Source organism: Centropristis striata, chromosome 17 (assembly GCF_030273125.1).
Source record: "Centropristis striata isolate RG_2023a ecotype Rhode Island chromosome 17, C.striata_1.0, whole genome shotgun sequence".
NCBI classification, from domain to species: Eukaryota; Metazoa; Chordata; class Actinopteri; order Perciformes; family Serranidae; genus Centropristis; species Centropristis striata.
Window position 1 is genome coordinate 28,676,007 of NC_081533.1, and position 18,196 is coordinate 28,694,202.

At 37.3% G+C, this 18,196-nt stretch overlaps 1 protein-coding gene across 3 annotated transcripts in view; it reads left to right on the forward strand.

Moving 5' to 3' along the window:
- Positions 1-8,790, forward strand: part of LOC131989368 (peroxisomal acyl-coenzyme A oxidase 3-like) — a 31,590-nt gene extending 22,800 nt beyond the window's left edge. For all 3 annotated transcript variants that reach the window (XM_059354560.1, XM_059354561.1, XM_059354562.1), the window contains 4 exons: positions 1,458-1,632; positions 2,297-2,364; positions 2,487-2,573; positions 7,398-8,790. In XM_059354560.1, the coding sequence (XP_059210543.1) occupies positions 1,458-1,632; positions 2,297-2,364; positions 2,487-2,573; positions 7,398-7,517 (450 nt within the window). In that variant the 3' untranslated portion in view covers positions 7,518-8,790. The remainder of the gene's footprint in view (positions 1-1,457; positions 1,633-2,296; positions 2,365-2,486; positions 2,574-7,397) is intronic.
- The last annotated feature ends 9,406 nt before the right edge of the window (positions 8,791-18,196 follow it).

An 18,196-nucleotide genomic window follows, 5' to 3' on the forward strand; every position in this document is an offset into this window, starting at 1 on the left:
ATCCAAATTTACTCTAATGTTTATTCAGCTGATATTAAATGAGGTAAACAGAGTTTCATTTGTATGTAATTTCACTCGTTAATCAACCAAAAAAGTATCCCAACAAATGTAGCTTTTTGGGGCTATTTAACTTGCATGGCTATAAGGTTAGCAGTGAGAGTAGATATCATAGAATTATGCTTATTTGGACTAACAGTAGTTTTCCTGTTCTTCCCATTCTTCCCACATTGTGTAAAAAGCAGCCTTAGGACCAAGTCAGGTAGCAAAGGGAGAGAAGCAACGGTTAGCTTATCCGCTAAAGCTATTAAACCAAAGTGCTAGCGCTACCTCTGTGTTAGCTGCTGTTAGCTAGTTGATGAAACTCCATGCTAGCTCTCATTTAGGGTTTTTACCGACACAGTAGAAGTTAAACTGGCGCATCATACATTATTGTATGCTCAAGAACCACAACAAAGAAGAAATCATCTAACTTTACATTTGCCATTTCATGTCACGTCAGTTCTTACAAGCTAGCTAGGCGCCTGCCAATTAGCCGTATAACATTAAATAAAATCGCTCACCCGTGTTCTTCCTCATATTGCGCCACTCAAGTTGCCTCTTTTGACCAACTAGTGATGTTTATACTATATGTGGGAAATCCTTTAAGGTTTCTCAAAGCAGAATAAAAAAGGGAAATATTGTGATCACAATAGATTGGATTTTTTTAGTAATTTACATTATTTCACATCTATAATGTGAAATAGGTTTCTTACTTTTTTAATATAATCTGGAAGCTCCAGTGTCACTTTTGGTGAAGCTAACTGAGCAGATTCGCTGTACTTCGAGTTTTACAACAGACAGGAGCTGTCACTTAATGTGTTTCCATTCAATTTCAATGCAAATTTTGAGTGAACCTTTGAAATATTGCAAAAGGAAATGGAAAAGGGCATTTCCTTCAATTGGTTTTCAGCAAATTAACTAGGCTACAGCATAGCTTGGTCAGAAGTTGGCACAGCTGTGATCATGGCTGTAAGAAGTAAAGGTTCAACAGCAGAAATACAAAAAGTTGCCTTCTAACCGATACTTCTAACCCATCTACAAGAAACAAAATTAAGAGAGGTTTTCTGGATAAATAGATGGATGTATAGATACTTTATTTCAAGCTATATTGGAGTAATGGTAATAAACTAAGAAACTGTTGGTTTTGAGTAAAACTGTACAACAACAAACTAAAACTGCTGCAAAACCAAAAAAAAGAAAACAGTCAATCGAAAAATGTTTTACATATATTTACAAAAAAACCCCCAACATTCAGTCCATTGAGAACAGCACAGCTAAAAGTAAAAGACACCGACAAGTGTTTTCTGTCAGTGGAGGTTCAATGGTAGGTTCATGGTAAATAATGGTAATGGACCGAGACTTTAAAGCAGAAATAACATGTATGCTACAAATCCCTGTGTGTGGCTGTGTGTGTTTAGGTGTACCACTGTCGTTCCCTGGCCATGGCCTACATTGAACTCAACTGCCTCCAGAGGTTCCATGAGCTGACTACTGATCAGGACACTCCAGCTGGTCTCAGACTTGTGCTAAGCAGACTGTGTGCCCTGTATGGACTGTGGAGCCTCAGCAACCACATGACCACACTTTACCAGGGTGTGTACTGAACTCTGTAATCTGCATGCATCCATCTAGATCAGGGGTCTCAAACTCGCGGCCCGCGGGGCAATTGCGGCCCTCACGACGATATTTTGTGGCCCTCACCTTGATATGAAAGTTTAATGTTAGTTTTAAATGAATGGCCATTTACCGTGTTGTGTGTGGAAGGTCCCTTTGGTTACGTATTTTAAGTAATTTTGTGTCTTTTTTTAATAATTGTGTGTCGTTTTATAAAAATTGTGTCTTTTTTGGGTAATTTTGTGTCTTTTTTAGTAATTTTGTGTCTTTTTTGTGTCATTTTCTTTATTTTTTAAGTAATTTAGTTATTTTTCTGTCATTTTGTGTCTTTTTAAAAAATAATTGTGTGTCTTTTTTGCTAATTCTATGTATTTTTTGTCATTTTGTGTCTTTAAGCAATTTTGTGTTTTTTTGTCATTTTGTGTCTTTTTTTAAGCAATTTTGTGTGTTTTTTTCAGTCATTTTGTGGGCTTTTTTGGTAATTTTGTCTTTTTTTTTTTTTTTTTAGTAATTTTGTGTCTTTTTTTGGTCATTTTGATACTGCCTCCAGCGGCCCCCAGGTAATTTGAGTTTGAGACCACTGATCTAGATAACACATCCTGCTGGAAAGATATTTGTAACATAGTTTTTTTTTCCTGTACAGGTGGTTATTTAAGTGGAAGGATGCCCACAGACTTGGTCCAGACGGCCATTCTCACTCTCTGCTCACTGGTACATGAACTTTATATCCTCTGTGTTTCTTCGTAACAGCTTAATTTTTAATAAAAGTTCTGACTCTGCTACATGCACATCCACGTGCCTTTAAGCTGATGTACTGTCTGTGTCTCCTCCAGCTGAAAGATGATGCAGTAGCACTGGTGGATGTTTTTGCACCTTCTGATTTCCTTCTCAACTCACCTATTGGCTACGCTGATGGACAGGTAAAGACATACGTATATGTATATGTATGTATATATATATATATATATCTACTTGCACTAATGTACAGTTCTGCATTTATTTATCATTTATTTATCTTATTTATTATATAATCTATACCTATATATACATATACTGCATTTTTATACAATTCATTCCTGTATATATTGCAATATGATTCACAATTACTGTTTAATGCACTTCTGGTTAGATGCTATCTGCATTTCGTTGCTTTGTACTTGTGACATGTGCAATGACAATAAAGTTGAATCTAATCTAATCTAATCTAAAACATACAAACACATAAAGCCTAATTATAACTCTGTATTTTAGTCCTGAGCATAATTAATGTAAAAACCGTCATGTCAAAGGAACACATTTACAACTAACAATTACTATTACAGCTGCTGACAGACAGGGGGTGCCCATTCTTTTTATTAGATCAGAAGCACTATAGTAGGTCTTATAGAGAGCAGAAGCTGCCGAAATCCAATATAAAAAAATAAATGGGGACGTCCTGATCCTATCTCAAAGACTTGAGGCGGATGAAGGCATTTCTTACAGATTGGTATCAGCTATTGAGCCTTTGTTTGCACATTATGTAAAAGCTCAGATGCATGCATTCTTTTCAGTTTCAGTTTTTAAGCATATTAGATCGATTGTCATAACTTTAATGTACTTGAAGTGTGCTGCTGTAAAAAATAGAAGTATCAGATCGGACCTCAGTATCCACAGACTATGACTCAGACTAGGGTGAAAAAATCTTGATTAAGACATCCCTATAAATAAATTACTTGGTAATAATATGTGTATAATTTCCACTATTTTACTGTCTTACATATCTAATTTGTGGTGTCTTTTTTATCGTTAATTTTAACATAATGAATAATAACATGAATAGTACTTTCTAGTAAAATGTAGTGTTTGTACATGGATGTTTTCTTTAATTAAAATAAAATAAATGAAAGTTTATTATTCTAGCGCAGGGGTCTCAAAGTCAAATTACCTGGGGGCCGCTGGAGGTAGTATCAAAATGACCAAAAAAAGGCACAAAATTACAAAAAAAAAGACACAAACTGACAAAAAATACACAGAATTACCAAAAAAGACACAAAATTATTTTAAAAAAGACACAAAATCACCCAAAAAGACACAAAATGACCTAAAAATGACACACAAAAAAGACACTAAATGACATATAAAAGGACAGAATTACCAAAAAAGACACACAATTACTTAAAAAAGACACAAAATTATTAAAAAAAGACACACAATTATTTAAAAAATACACAAAATTACCAAAAAAGTAATTAAAGGGACCTTCCACACACAACACGGTAAAGTGCCATTCATATAAAAATCACATTAAACTTTCATATCAAGATGGGGGCCACAAAATATCATCACAAGGGCCGCAATTGGCCCGCGGGCCGCGAGTTTGAGACCCATGTTCTAGCAGCACACTCCAGACTGTACACACCCTCAGTTAAAGGCAGCAACAGACACTGAATACACTGCAAACACATCTACACACAAACACAAAATCTTGTGTGTTCATGCCTTTTGTCATTTGAACACTAATATGACAGTTTTATAAATTGTATAAGTATTTAATTGTGAATGAGTTGTATGAGGTGTGACCTCTGCTCACAATCTACCAGTCACCACGGTGACTCAGTCACTCCTCATTCTGCTGTAGTCCCACTCGGTCAGGTTAAGTCTCGTTACGGGAAGAAGACTGCGGAGCTTTGGCTGCTGTCTCTGCTTCTTCCAGGAAAACACATCCAGCATTATGTTGGTCATAAATTGTCCTCGACAGATGTTGACAGTGACCCTCTCTGTACTGTCTGAGAACTTCCTTCTTTCATAAGACGGCTCAACTAATGTTTGTTTTGCCTGAGAAATGAAGACGTCATGCAGATCCACAGTGTATTCATTTACTCTGTGTCAGCTTCAGGCTGTGTCAAGTTTATTTATGCAGCAGAAAAGCTCTTAGATGTTTGATCTGCAATATTAGGGCAAGTTTGAGAAAGTTTATAGTTTAATAATGCTTATACCCCTGACATAGATTCTGTCTCCTTCATTGTCCTTACTAAACCCTGGAAAATGTCAGTGTTTTTGGCCTCATTATACTCACTGCGGCCTTGTTTTATACTGCAATATATACAACGTTATTCCTAAAAAGTTGGTACGCTGTCCTTAAAACGTATATAAAACAAAAGTGCAATTATTTGCTGATCGCTTTTGACATACATTCAAATGAAAACTGTATAAAAAAATATATATTTAATGTTCAAACTGATAAAAAATGTATTGTTTATTGTAAATATACACTCATTCTAACTTTGATATCAGCAACAACTTCCAAAAAAGTTAGGACAGCGCCACCTTTTCTTTAACAACACTAAGTGTTTAGGAACTGATGACACTAATTGTTGGAAAGTAGTATTCTGGCTTGGCATTGTCTTGCTGAAATAAACAGGGATGTCCCTGGATAAGACATTGTCTGGATGGCAGCACATGTTGCTCCAAAACTGGTGTGTACCTTTCAGCTGTGTTTCCAACAACAAATTTCAATGCACATTTTGAAGATTCCCATGAGAAAACTTGAAAGAAACAAGAACAAAGTTTAAAAAATGCACATAAAAGTTTTTATGTTCGCTATGTACGTTTGAGCTGCTTTTTTGTCTTTTTGGAAAAATAGTTAATGCGCTAAATGGTAGACCGAAACAGTTTTTCTGAATGACTTCTAAACATTTAGCTCACATGATGGGTTGAACATGAAAGAACAATTATAAGTTGCCCAATTGAAACTAATTCCTGAAGACATATTTTCTCCCGTGAGTGGCCAAAGTTGTCCGATAAGCAACCTCTTTATAACTATTTTTTTCTTTCTTGCTCCATCTCTTCTTCTACTGTTTACATTACACTGCCATCTTCTGAGGAAAGTACGTTTATGCAGCTTTGTTTATTAGATCTAATCAGTTGATTAGACCCTAATTCACATTTTATTTAATGCGACAATTCAAAATTTAGCTTCAAAATCCAATTTGACTTTAATGGAAACTATTGATTTGAAACGGCTATTGATTTTAAAACACAGTTTGAAATTTGGACTCAGACTATTTTGCATCAGTCCATCTCAAATGAGCTGGGGCCCAGAGAAGTTGGCAGCGTTTCTGGATGTTGTTGATAACTGCTTTCTCTTTGCTACTCAGATTCTCTGAATCTTTTAGTGATGCGAATGCACTGAAGATTCAAATTCCTTAAAAAAAAACATTGTTCTCAATGCTCGATAAACAGATAACCAGGTAAACAGGTTTGTTGTTCTGTTGCCAGTTAATCTGTTTACCTGTAGAAGGTTCCAACTGGGGTTTTTTCAGCTTTCCACAACTTTCCCAGTCTTTTGTTGCCCCTGTCCCAACTTTTTGGGAATTTGTTGCTGGGCTCTAATTCAGAATGAGTGTATATTTACAAAAGTTCATGAAGTTGATAAGAAAAAAACATTCATATATAATCTTTGTACAGTTTTCAATGTCAAAAAAAGATATCTAAAAACACATTATTGCAATCTGTCAGACCCAAGAGCCACTTCATTACATCACTGTATGTCTCTGCTTAACAATGTATCGTCTCTTTACAAATGTTGCTACTAGCTCTGCGAGCCTACATTGGCATCCAAACACGACATGAACAACACATTAGTGCTGCTGACGGTGATTACGTTCTTATTAACACTGTACGTAAGAAGTTAATGTTTGGTAAATGAAACCCGCTAGGTCTTACTAGCTACCTAGCACAGACTACCTGGTATCACATTGCAGTTAAACAAATACACAGTCTTGTTGGTCACGATAATCCCGCCTTCAGGCCTTGATGTAAACAGTTTGTGGTTGGAGACCAGTAAAGATTTGGAACCAGTTTTCCTGGCCGAGAGCCAATTTTTTGGCTGTCAAAAAGCGAAGAACTGGTTTGAGATTGGACACCTCCTTCGAAACCGGCCCTGGCATGGCCCCTGAACTAAATTGCCTTGGTGGAAAAGGGGTATTTGAATTATCAAGCAGACATCTGCCTGAAGGAGTCTGTTTGGTTTGGACATGAGTCATATCATGATGTTATGATTAATTTTTAATATATCTGCTGTGGGAAATGTGGCTTTCAAATAGGAGAAAGTCATTGACCATGGTCACGCATCATGTCCTACTAATCCTCCTTCCTGTAAACTTGGAACAACAACAATATAGAGAAACACAAATAACATAAAAATGATCCAGAAAGATAAACACTGTGAAGTCAGAGTTACTCGGCCAAGTTTCTCAACAGGCTGCTCTGCTATGAATCACTCTCCGCAATCTTTATTAACCCACATAAACAAACTTCCTGTTCAGCAGCGGCCACATGCAGATACATGTTGAGGTTTCGAGCCATAATTCATCAAATCTGTTTGTTGTGATGTGACCTTTGGAAGAACAGTAATAAGTTTATAGTTTCCTCAAGAAGACAGCGTTGCCTCTTGTGGTTGGTGCGGACCCAGAAGGCATTTTGATTGCAGGTTTGTGATGTCTGGTTAGACAGGAAGTGATGATGACAGCTTAGATTATACAGGAAGGGAACTCTGTCATATCAAAATATGGCATGAAGAAGATGTCCACCCAGCGGTATTTATCAGTTCTATCAGAAAGCTGTATCAGGAAATGGTTCCAGTATTCCAGCAGAATGAGGTGTTTTTCCCCTCTATATATTGAAAGAACCAGAAGGTTGGAAATGGATCAGGACGTTTTTCAGTGACCTCATTAAAACCGCTTCCGTGTTTCTTCTTCACATAGCTTTACAAGAACCTGTGGTCGACAGTGATGCAGGGCAGCCAGGTGCTGGAGCGGCCCTCCTGGTGGAAAGAGTTTTCTTCAGACAAGCCTGGCGTCGGATTCCTCCGCCCGAAACTCTAGAACCGCCTCTGGACTACAACCATGGAAAAGTGTCTGTGAAATTCTAAGTGCAATTCAAAATGTCCTGTACAACATGATGGCCAAAATCTGACACACTTTATCCTGGAATCCTGCCCACCGTTATGAACTCTGAAACAATTTTAGAACTTTTAAACCAATAACCAGTCCAATGCTAAAACAGATTAAAAGATCTTAACACAGTTAAACTAATGGACCGGTACAACCCTGAATCTTGAAAAAGAAAATAGAAAATTAAACCATACCCCAACTTTTTCATCCTTTCTGAAACCTGCCTGCCAGTGGGTAGGGGTAGGGTAAGACCAAAAAAATATTGTTTTTAATTTTTATTAACTGATGTAGTTTCGGTTATGTATTAGCCACACGCTAAACAACCACAACTGCAGAAACTGGAAGAAGTTACCTTTAAAATAAATCTTTGCACATGCATTTTGGCCTTCCAGTTATAAGATTTGGCTCAATTTTTTTTTGTCTAATCCTAACCCTGGGGACAATATGGCAAGTACAAACCTAGCTTGAAAAACTAACCCTCATTATCCAACAGCCCAAACACTGATATGTTCCTTTTTCTTTGAAACCACTGCCAACAAAACACTGTCTGACCTTCGCTTGTATGCTGACATGTGTTAAGGAAACCGGATACTATGTTATATGGTGGCACCCCATTCATTCCAATGTACGATTAGTTACTAACTGGGCACATACAGCAAAAATGTCATCAAACATCCATATTTGAGTTTGTTTGTTTGTTTTTCACTGCAGAAGGGATGATTTTATTTGTTTTTTGTATTTCAACACACTTCATGGGTGTAATGATTAATATTCACTATCATCTGTTCTATAACATGTCTATGGTTATGTGAATTATGCTTTTTTTTTTTTTTTTTAAATAGCAAGGGTTCCAGTATAATTATGTTTCAGTTATATTTGAAATCATAAATCAACATTATGGCCATACTGCATTACTGCACAGTTAACACAATATAACTTTGCAGTGTTAACACATGATCTCAGCCCATATTATTGTACAACAAATAAGAAACCACACAACTGCACAGAGATTTTTCTGATTATTTTTATACATGATTTATGTGAAATGTATCATATAGGATGTAATATTTTAATGAATCTGAAAATTGTGTGAATCTGTAGATGATGTACAGTTCCACATGACCCAGTTAAGAACGATCACAGTTGTTGAAGTACAGTGTTTTAATATAAACTCAATGCAAATTAAATATATTTTCTAATGCAAGTCATTTTGTAAAACGTTTTTTGATGGAAAAAATGTAAGATCTCTAAGGTACTCCATTGAATCCTGAAATATTTGATTTAAAGTGTCATACTGGTGTTTTCAGAAATTGGGACATCCTTTAACATGGCGTGCTACCATTTGAATTGATTTAAAAACATATGGCCCAGATTTTCCAGCCTAAGAGCCAAAATGAGCAGTTTTGACAAGCTAGCAAATCCGTAGCCTAATAAATGGTTTATTAACATAATTTACAATCCACAACAGTTTGCAAGAGCACTGAAATCACGACTAAAGGCTGTGAGGCGGACTAGTGAGAGAGTTCCTGTCCGTGTCTAGTGTGATGATGTTTAATATCCCTGACAACCTATGTAGTCTTATTTAGCCACTTGTTAGCAACCGTCCTTTTTAAGGACATGTAAACATAAAAAAAATGGTGGTATTAAATAACATATCTTATAACTTACAACAAAACGTGAACGTCTCTTCAGCTTGTGTTAACCAAAAGCCCATTCACAATCCTCATTGAGTTTGAGAGGATATAACCCAGGGGTGGGCAATTAATTTTACCAAGGGGCCACATGAGCTGCTACTGATAGGGATACATGTTATGATAAGACTGTTAATGTGGAGTAAATCAAATATAGCAGTAAAAAGTAGTAAATACTCCAATCACTATATCACTATTCCATTTATTTTAAACACAACTGTAAATGTCCTTAAGCTTCCTATTTATGTTTTTGTATTATATAGCTTGTTTTTCATGTTTGTACATTTTCAAGGTGTTTAACGATGTTGAGGTGCTTTTATTTTGAAAAAGTGCTGTCCAGTGTGAAACCTATGTGTGAAACGGGTGCTTTCATTTTGAAAGGTAGTGACAGGAAATAACCGGTAGAACGGTTAAATGAAAAAACGAACGGTAAATAATAACGAGTGCGCAGTAATTCATATAAAGTTGATATAAAGTATCAAAAAGGCTTCTATAGTGGCTGACAGGGCACAAGGTTTGTTAAAGTTTATTTTCTTCTGTCATATATATTAGTGGCTATATTTGTTGTCTTAACTATAGTAAAAGTGTTGTTAGCTAGTGCTAATGTTAGTTATAACATAATAATAGCTATATATAATAGCTAGTGCTATTTTTTTCAAAATAAAAGCACTGCGGTTATATTGATTTCTAATTTCTGGGTAACCTCACGCGGGCCGGACAAGGACAGCCAACGGGCCGGATGTGGCCCGCGGGCCGCCCAATGCCCAGGTCTGATATAACCGATGGTGCTAAAATGCTAACTCACTTCTGAGTTTAAGAACTTGTCCTATTTTCAGCAGCAGTTACACCTATAGTATGTTTTGCTCAAACACAGACTTAATCTCCCACTTTTTAGCAGCACTTATCCTATAATAAATAAGTTCAACATAAATACATAAAAAGTGAATGTAAACACTTGATTTTCTCCACCAATCATTTGTCAGGACTGTATTTAGAGACTCGGAACCTTCACCATTTATAGTATCAGCCTTCTGCCAAAACAACCCAAAACACTAAATTACAGGTTGGCTTGTGACAGTTGGCAAAATGAAGATGTTGAGTGAATGAGTGAAGACAGGAGAGATGGGGGAAAGAAGAAGGCACTTTGATTTTGTTCCAGTCATGTGTCTGAAAGTCACTGATAAAATCTGTCTTCAGTAATCATCTTGAATGTCTTTCTTGAGTCACTTCACATTTGGCAGTGTTTTCACCAGCAAGGTTTATCCAACTTTAAATCCAGGTCTGACTTTCAGCCAGGTCTTTAATAAATCCAGGACATGATGAATAGATGTTAACTCCCTTTGCATGAGGAAACAATGAATGATTTGTTGTAAGTCATAGCCAACAATGTGATTCATATCAGATTATTTAGTGTCTTGTCTAAAAATGTCTAACCACAGCCATAACTCTCTACAGCATTCCATAAATTCATTTAACACAAGTGAAACAAAACAAATCTGAGATTTATCACCAACTAGCAACACAATGGCACGTCAGTCATAACACCCATTGAGTCATTGTGGTTAGCTCACACATGGATAGTGTTGTGCACATTCACACTTCACATGAGCTATTTTAAAGTTAATTTCACACTGATTTATGTTCTGACTTGTTTTTTCAGCAGGTACAATTTGCATAAAATGTAAGATTGAGTGTACATGTTAACTGTTGACCTTAAGTCAAAAGAGTCCCTTTTGGCTCATAGTTGCATTAATGGTTGGCTTTGACTATAAACATGAGTACGTATTTCAAATTGATTAAAGTAAAACTGAAGATCAAGATGGTTCAAGGTTCTGGAACCTCAATCCATCCCATAATAGCCTCAAATAGGTTGTATATATACATATATATATAAATAAATAACCTAAAAGACAAAGATCTCCTATAGCACGCAGCATTATGAGGCGAATGAGGTGAATGACTACAGTGAGTCTTTACAGCTATTTAACACCATTCCAATACAAGTTGTGTCCATTATTATATTGGATTTAAGACCTTAAGATGACTTTCCCATCATCCTCAAGTGACAGACTGGTGGTATAACTAACTGACTGGCTGATGGATTAACATCTCTCATCTATTCTGCAAATTTCAATGTTAGACATGATGGGAGAGTTTGATGGTCTTGCAAAGAGTGGTGACCGTCTCAGTTGTTCCCATAGAGAGAGGTTGACCAACCTGGAAGTAGCATCTCTATGGGGCCTCTTGAGAACTGGCCTATGGGATTTTTGAATTGGATTTTAGATCATGTCAGAAAATAAGCTCTGTGGCAAACACACGTTTCTGATGCTTAGGCCTACATGTTTTGTGCAGCAAGATAATCTTCACAAATGAACACCATTTATATTATGTTTGAAGCGCTAATGCAGCCGGTGAAAATAAAAAGCTAACGTTATGCTATAGTCGCACAACTTAAACGTCAGTACCGTTAGCTTCAACCGGTCTCCGACAAGCTAACCAGCGGTTTTGAAGCGTTAATGAAGCAGACAGAAGTAAAAAGCTAATGTTTTGCTATAGCAAACTACACCATGGTTGCATTACTTCTACATCACAGCTGTTATCCTTAAGCCACTTTCCAACAAGCTAACCAGCAGTTTTGACAAGCTAGCCTTTTTTTAAAACATAATTTACAATCAACAAGAGTTTGCAAGAGCACTCGAACTCTCTCACTAGTCCTCCTCATAGCCTCTAGTTGTGTGTTTATGTCCGTGTACGGTGTGTTGACGATTAATGTCCCCAGCAACCACTGTAGTCTCATTTAGCCACTTGTTAGCAACCGCCTTTTAAGGACACGTAAAAAATCCCAAATTCAGAAGTGGGGGTATTTACTAACAAATGTTATGTCGTACAACAAAATGCGAACGTCTCTTTAGCTTTTGTTAACCACAGATCTTATTTTAGGCATCTAACCAAAAACCCATTCAAATCCTCATGAGCTTGAGAGGTTAGATTCCAAAGCGCTAAAATGCTAACTTATTTCCTGGTTTAAGAACTAATTCCTCTGGTGCCCTATTAGGCTTACTAACATTGATGACACATTGTGTCATTCATAAATATCCCACAGTTCATTAAATTCACTCTTATAGGATTTGTTCAGAGTGACACAAGTAAAACAGAACAGAAATTAGTGTATCCATGTATAAGACAATGTGTTTGTTCAGAAATAGTAAATATTAGCCTAATCTAGTGCTAAACTGCAACGGTATAAAAATTTGAGTTAGCTACACAAGTCAAAACTGTCTCACATAGAAAATAATCTGCTATATCTTTCATATTTGTGTACGTTGACATTATTTAACACTTTGTTTCATGTTTCAGATCAGCTGTCCAATGTGTGGTCCATTGCTTACTTTATCTAATTCAGTATAACCCTCTGATTTTTCCCCCCTTCCCACTGGGTAAGCTAGTTTCAAGATATGCACAGTTACAAAACGTCTGTGAAATTTAGGGCATAGTGGACAATGTAAAGTCAAGTTACAACAGCGTCCTGCGTCATGGTGAAACCCTCTGTTCCACAAAAGACATTTGGCTTTGCAGTTTGGCATCACAAAGGTCTTGATAGTGTGCTGAAAAAAATGAGATGGATCTATTGAATCTTCTTAAAAGTGTTTTGAAAAGTTTCATACCTGTAAAGTGCCTAAATGATGTGTTGTTACATGACATCATCGTTTACAGTATTGACTTTTCCTTCACAATTTAGCATCAGATGGTCAAAAGGTAACAACCAACCAGATTAGTTTGCCAAGACTCAGCTCAATCACTAAAGAACTTTGCAATTTTTGTCTCGTCTGACCTTTGTACATATTTCTCAAGTCTTCAAGCATCTCAATCCCATCAAATGCAGCTGTGCATGCGAAACATTAATGATCTTACAAAACACTAGGTTCCTCACACTTTCAGTGCCTGAGACCGTTGGGCTACTGGCACTGAAAGTGCTCTGAACCTAAAAAATCAGTTACAGTAACAAATATTAAATTAAAATGCAAACACAACTGTTTAAAAAGGGGGCCTGAAGCTGGACTGACATGAAACCAAGCCAAGAGCAACTGGCAGCCAATGTGAAAGCCTGTTATCATGGTCTCGTAGGCCAGCACTCATTCATTTCTCTCATGTTACATTTATAGCCACTGTATCCCCACATAATGCCTGTTTGAACCTACCACAGGACGAGTCAGCACAACCATGTCTGCTTTCCCCATGCTGAGGTTATCGTCAATGTTTGAAACTGTGCTTTTAGACCCAAATGAATAATGTGGTCTCTAATTAAAGGCAGTTTACTCATGGAAACAGGGATGCGCTTTACCGCTAAAGAGACGGCCAAAATAGATTTTTTTTACATTTAGACAGTATAGACAGAAATTTTCTGCCACAAGCCCAGCAAGGTAGCCCAAATGTCCTTCTGCCAAGCCAGTTCTTCCAGTTCCTTCTACCTTGAAATGATCCCTGGCCAGATGAGATATTATCTCTTGAGAATTTTCTGGGATTCCTCCTAGTTGTATATACCCAGAAAACCTCCACAGGGAGGCACTTGATCAGATGGAGCAACCTCTAATGGTTCCTCATCTGCAAAGGAGCAGCAGTCCTTCTTTGAGCTCCACTGGGATGTCTAAGCTCCTCACCCTGTCCCTAAGGGACACCCTGCTAATTTTATTTGCCATTCATTTTTTCTACCTCCCTTCACCCCTACCACATCCTCCAGCTATTTCTGAGTGATACGAGGATTTCCGCTGGCTGTATGGAAATTAAAAGCCTGGAATATCGTCATGTCAGGTATCCTGATCAGATGCCTAGAACTGGACTTAGCTGCACACTCTTGCCAGAAATCAATGGGTGGTATGATGGTGGCTAACACTAGCATTAGCCGGCTAACTTGATTAGCAAGGTGCATTCTTGATGGTCAACTGATTTTGATTGGGATGCTAATTTTGACTAGTGAAAAATAGGCTCAAAATAAAATGTCCTTAATAAAATGACCAGTCAATGCCTTAGAGTGTCTTTAAGTCCAACTAAATATGAAGACTTTTCTAGGTTACCAAAAAGTTACAAATAACTTGATGAACTGGAAACACACTGTGGGAGGGCCAAAGCTCTAAAGCTAAAGCAAGGACACCCCAAAACAAGTTCACAGCTATACACTGTGCTGTGGAGATGTATGTATTTATTTTACTTTAAAAGGTCCATCATTTACTAAATGAACATCATGCTGTTTTGAAGAAATTTTAAAACTAACAATTAAGAACATACACTCATTAGGAAAGTGTTTACTGAGGTAATATATCAAGTAGTTTTTTTTTCTCATCGGCTTCTATACAGTCACATCATGTTTGCCACTATGGGAGTCACCCATTGTTGGACATTAGTTGGACATCTATACCACCAGACACAATGGAAACATATTTTAGTTGCTTACCCATGAACTTCTTATATTTACTGCTAGGCCCAACAAGCTTCAGACTCAGCAATATAGCAATTTCGATGAAATCAGTCAGAGATATTCCAAAGTAAAAATGTTCTGTGATGAGCACAGTAAGCTAGTGTGTGAGTCTGTCCTTGGCTGGACTGGCCATCTGGCATACTGGGCAGTGGGCCAGCAGGTATTTTGGTCTTTAAAAAAAAAATTAATATAGTATATATATTTTTTTGGTTGACTGATGACCCAATGGCCCTCTCTGCTCTGTCAATCAATCAATGAGTCACGCAATGGCCCGACAGGTATTTTGGCAGAACAACCTTGCTTTTGGTTGACTGACTGGCCAATGGCATAAAAAATAAAATAAATACATAAAAAAAAAAAACAGGTAGAGGGAGTGCTGGGAGCCGAGGCCCTCTCCTCTTTGGGCCCATCAGATGTCAATCGATCGGTCACGCCACAGACAAAAAAATAAGAAAGGAGAAGTGACGCATAGTAGTCGCTGCACCTGTAGCAGCACTTGGCTGGTTGCAGCAGTGCCGGCCACTGTGAGGCATATCCGTATGAATTACTTCCTGTCGCTAAACACATGTAGCTTTCAAAATAAGAGCACATTGAAGTGTTAACAGAATCAGAATTTACAAGAAGTTATCAAGAAAATATGAAACCTTAAATAAACATACAGGAAGCCTATTCCCCTTTATAATAATTCCCTGTGTTTTTTTTTTTTGTAGGTCAACATTGACAGCCCTAAAATTAGAAGAAAAAAAAGTTAAATTAAGACCTAAAAATATTCAGATTATGAGTCAAACTAAATGTAGTTGGTAAACATAGTGAGTTATTGTTATATTGTCCACCATACAATATATAATATAATAATAATCTGTGAAAAGACTGGTGGTGGCTGTGGGTCCGCCTTCACATGTTCCTGCTTTGTCTCGACATTCATGCTGTTCTTTCTAAACTGGCTTTGTGCCAGGTTTCTAAGAGGTTGTCTAGGATGTACGCCATTATAATAAGTCATGTTATGAATTTCCCCCAGCTGTTGGAACTTTTGCAGGACGCTTCAGTAAATAGAGAGTCTTGTACACATGCTGCAATGGATATGTTGAAATGGACCTCCTTGGTTTATTCTGATATGTTGTTTTGAATTTTATGTTTTTTTTGTACCTTGCGAATATTTCCACTGGATAATTTCCATTTTTACTCTTTTTTTAATGAAGCACATTTTGTAGCATTGAAATATGTAGAAATGGTCAGATGCAGTACAAATGTGTTATTTCTGCCTGTTGTATGAGAATATTTATGCATACTGGGGTCCTTAAACAGTCTTGAAATGGGTTATGACTGTAAAGCTGAGACTCTTGTAGACTCATCATCAGTTCTATCTTTATACATGTTAATGATTTATAATTATCAAATTAATCTCCAGCCTCCCAGCTTTCAAATAATGTCCACCACTTCTATGTGGCATCTACAGTTGACCTGCTGTCTACCCCTAAAAATCCCCTTTCCCCCCCAACCCTATTCTCTATAAAAGATAAAAGGAGAATGTTAAGGGGGTAACTTTTGTAAGTAACCACAATGTCGGCCACAGCCCTGTGCGAGATTAGCCTCTGTGTTAAAAATAAACTCATGACCTGTCAGGAGCTGGGAAGGAAAGAGTGATTACGTCTGAAAACGATCAGCGTCTGTCTGCAGTGACTTTATCACTGAACCCCAAAAACAGTTTCCTTTGTGTTTTTCCTTTACATTCCAGCATGGGAGACTTGTTTCCACTCAGGAATGTTTATGACCGGCTATGAGGAGAGCTCAGCCTTGTTTCCACACAGGCAGGTATTGTACTACTGTGCTTAATATGTCCCATGAGCCATTGCCTGTGACCTAGATTTGAATGTGAGGAAATGTGGACAAAAAGAAGAAGAATTTGGAATTGCTCAGCATAAAAACGTAACAGATGTCATAAACCAGAGTTAGTTTGTGAAAACTTTATTTGGTGGAAAAAGCTACTGCCAGAGGCTGATGTAGAGGCTAGCCTTGTTGGCAACGTCCATGTAAACATTTGGTTTTGATGATGTGATAAAAGCATGAGACCTTTCATACTAAAAGCACAAACAGCCATGAAACAGAGCAGCAGTGGTGAGACTATATAAAAAAATCTACTCACATTCTGTGCTCTTCATTCCAGACATAGTACATCATTTATACTTAATCAACACACATGTGGTTCACATTTGGTTATGGAACTTACAGCATTAAAGAATCATATCAATAAACCAATGATAACATGACAATGTTTAACATCTCCTTGGACAATATCTCAAATATACATTGGTTAATTGTGATGCTAAAAAAATAACATTTTACAAAAAGCCTCAAATTTGACAACTGTCCTAATATTAATAGCATGATTTACAATTAGCCCATTAAGAATTCAACCTGCTAAATGTTGACCTCATTATGTTTTTGTAAATGCACAGCAGCTGTGGGACAGTCTTTTGCATATGCTGGTGTCATGGAGGTCTGCTGGAAAATTACACATTTGTGAGTTTGTTAAGTAAACCAACATTACCAATCAGATAAAAGTTCAACTTCATCTCTGCGGCTAAAACAGAGATAAGTCTGAGATTTGGGAAGCTACGGTTCTCACTTTCTGCTGCAGGAGTTATTATCAGTGATAAATCTCTCTTATTATCCAAAACCATGACTCCAAGTAAATGCCATTGTTGCTCCGTGTCAGCTGGATGTGAAAGTCAAGTCAAGTCAAGTCAATTTTATTTATATAGCCCAAAATCACAAATCACAGATTTGCCTCAAAGGGCTTTACAGACTGTACATGGTACGACACCCTCTGTCCTCAGACCCTCACAGCGGCCAGGGAAAAACTCCTCAAAAAACCCTTTTAGCAGGGGAAAAAGAAGACGAAACCTCAGGGACAGGCAACAGTTTGCTAACACATTTACTATAAGGTGATCATTTTACAATATGTCGGTGTTGTTTACAGCCTGTTCTGCTGCACAAAGTGGCCAAAAAGATTATTGAACGCTAATCTGGGCAGATATTAGGGTTAGCTAGCTCACAAATTGCCATGATACAAAGATAATTGCAGAAATCAGTGATGAAATAGAAGCAGAGCACATATATGGTTAATCCAATTGCTATTTCTGGTAAAAGGGAATGGCCTTCAATATGTCCATGAGAGTGACTGCTAAGGAATGCCACTATTCATTCTCCTTGGAGCATGCCGCGCCTCTGAAAGATGCCTTGTAAGGCCTCCATGTTAATTAAAGTATCTTTTTCACTGTATTCAGGCGTCAGTGGATTTCAAGAAATCAGTTATCATAAGCTAATACAGCATGACACATTAGTTGTAAAACACAAACAAAAATATCAAGTGTTTCATATGACATCCCAGCAAGTCCCCAGGTCAGGGTCTGCAGATAGTTTAAAGGCTGTGTCCCATTTCATGC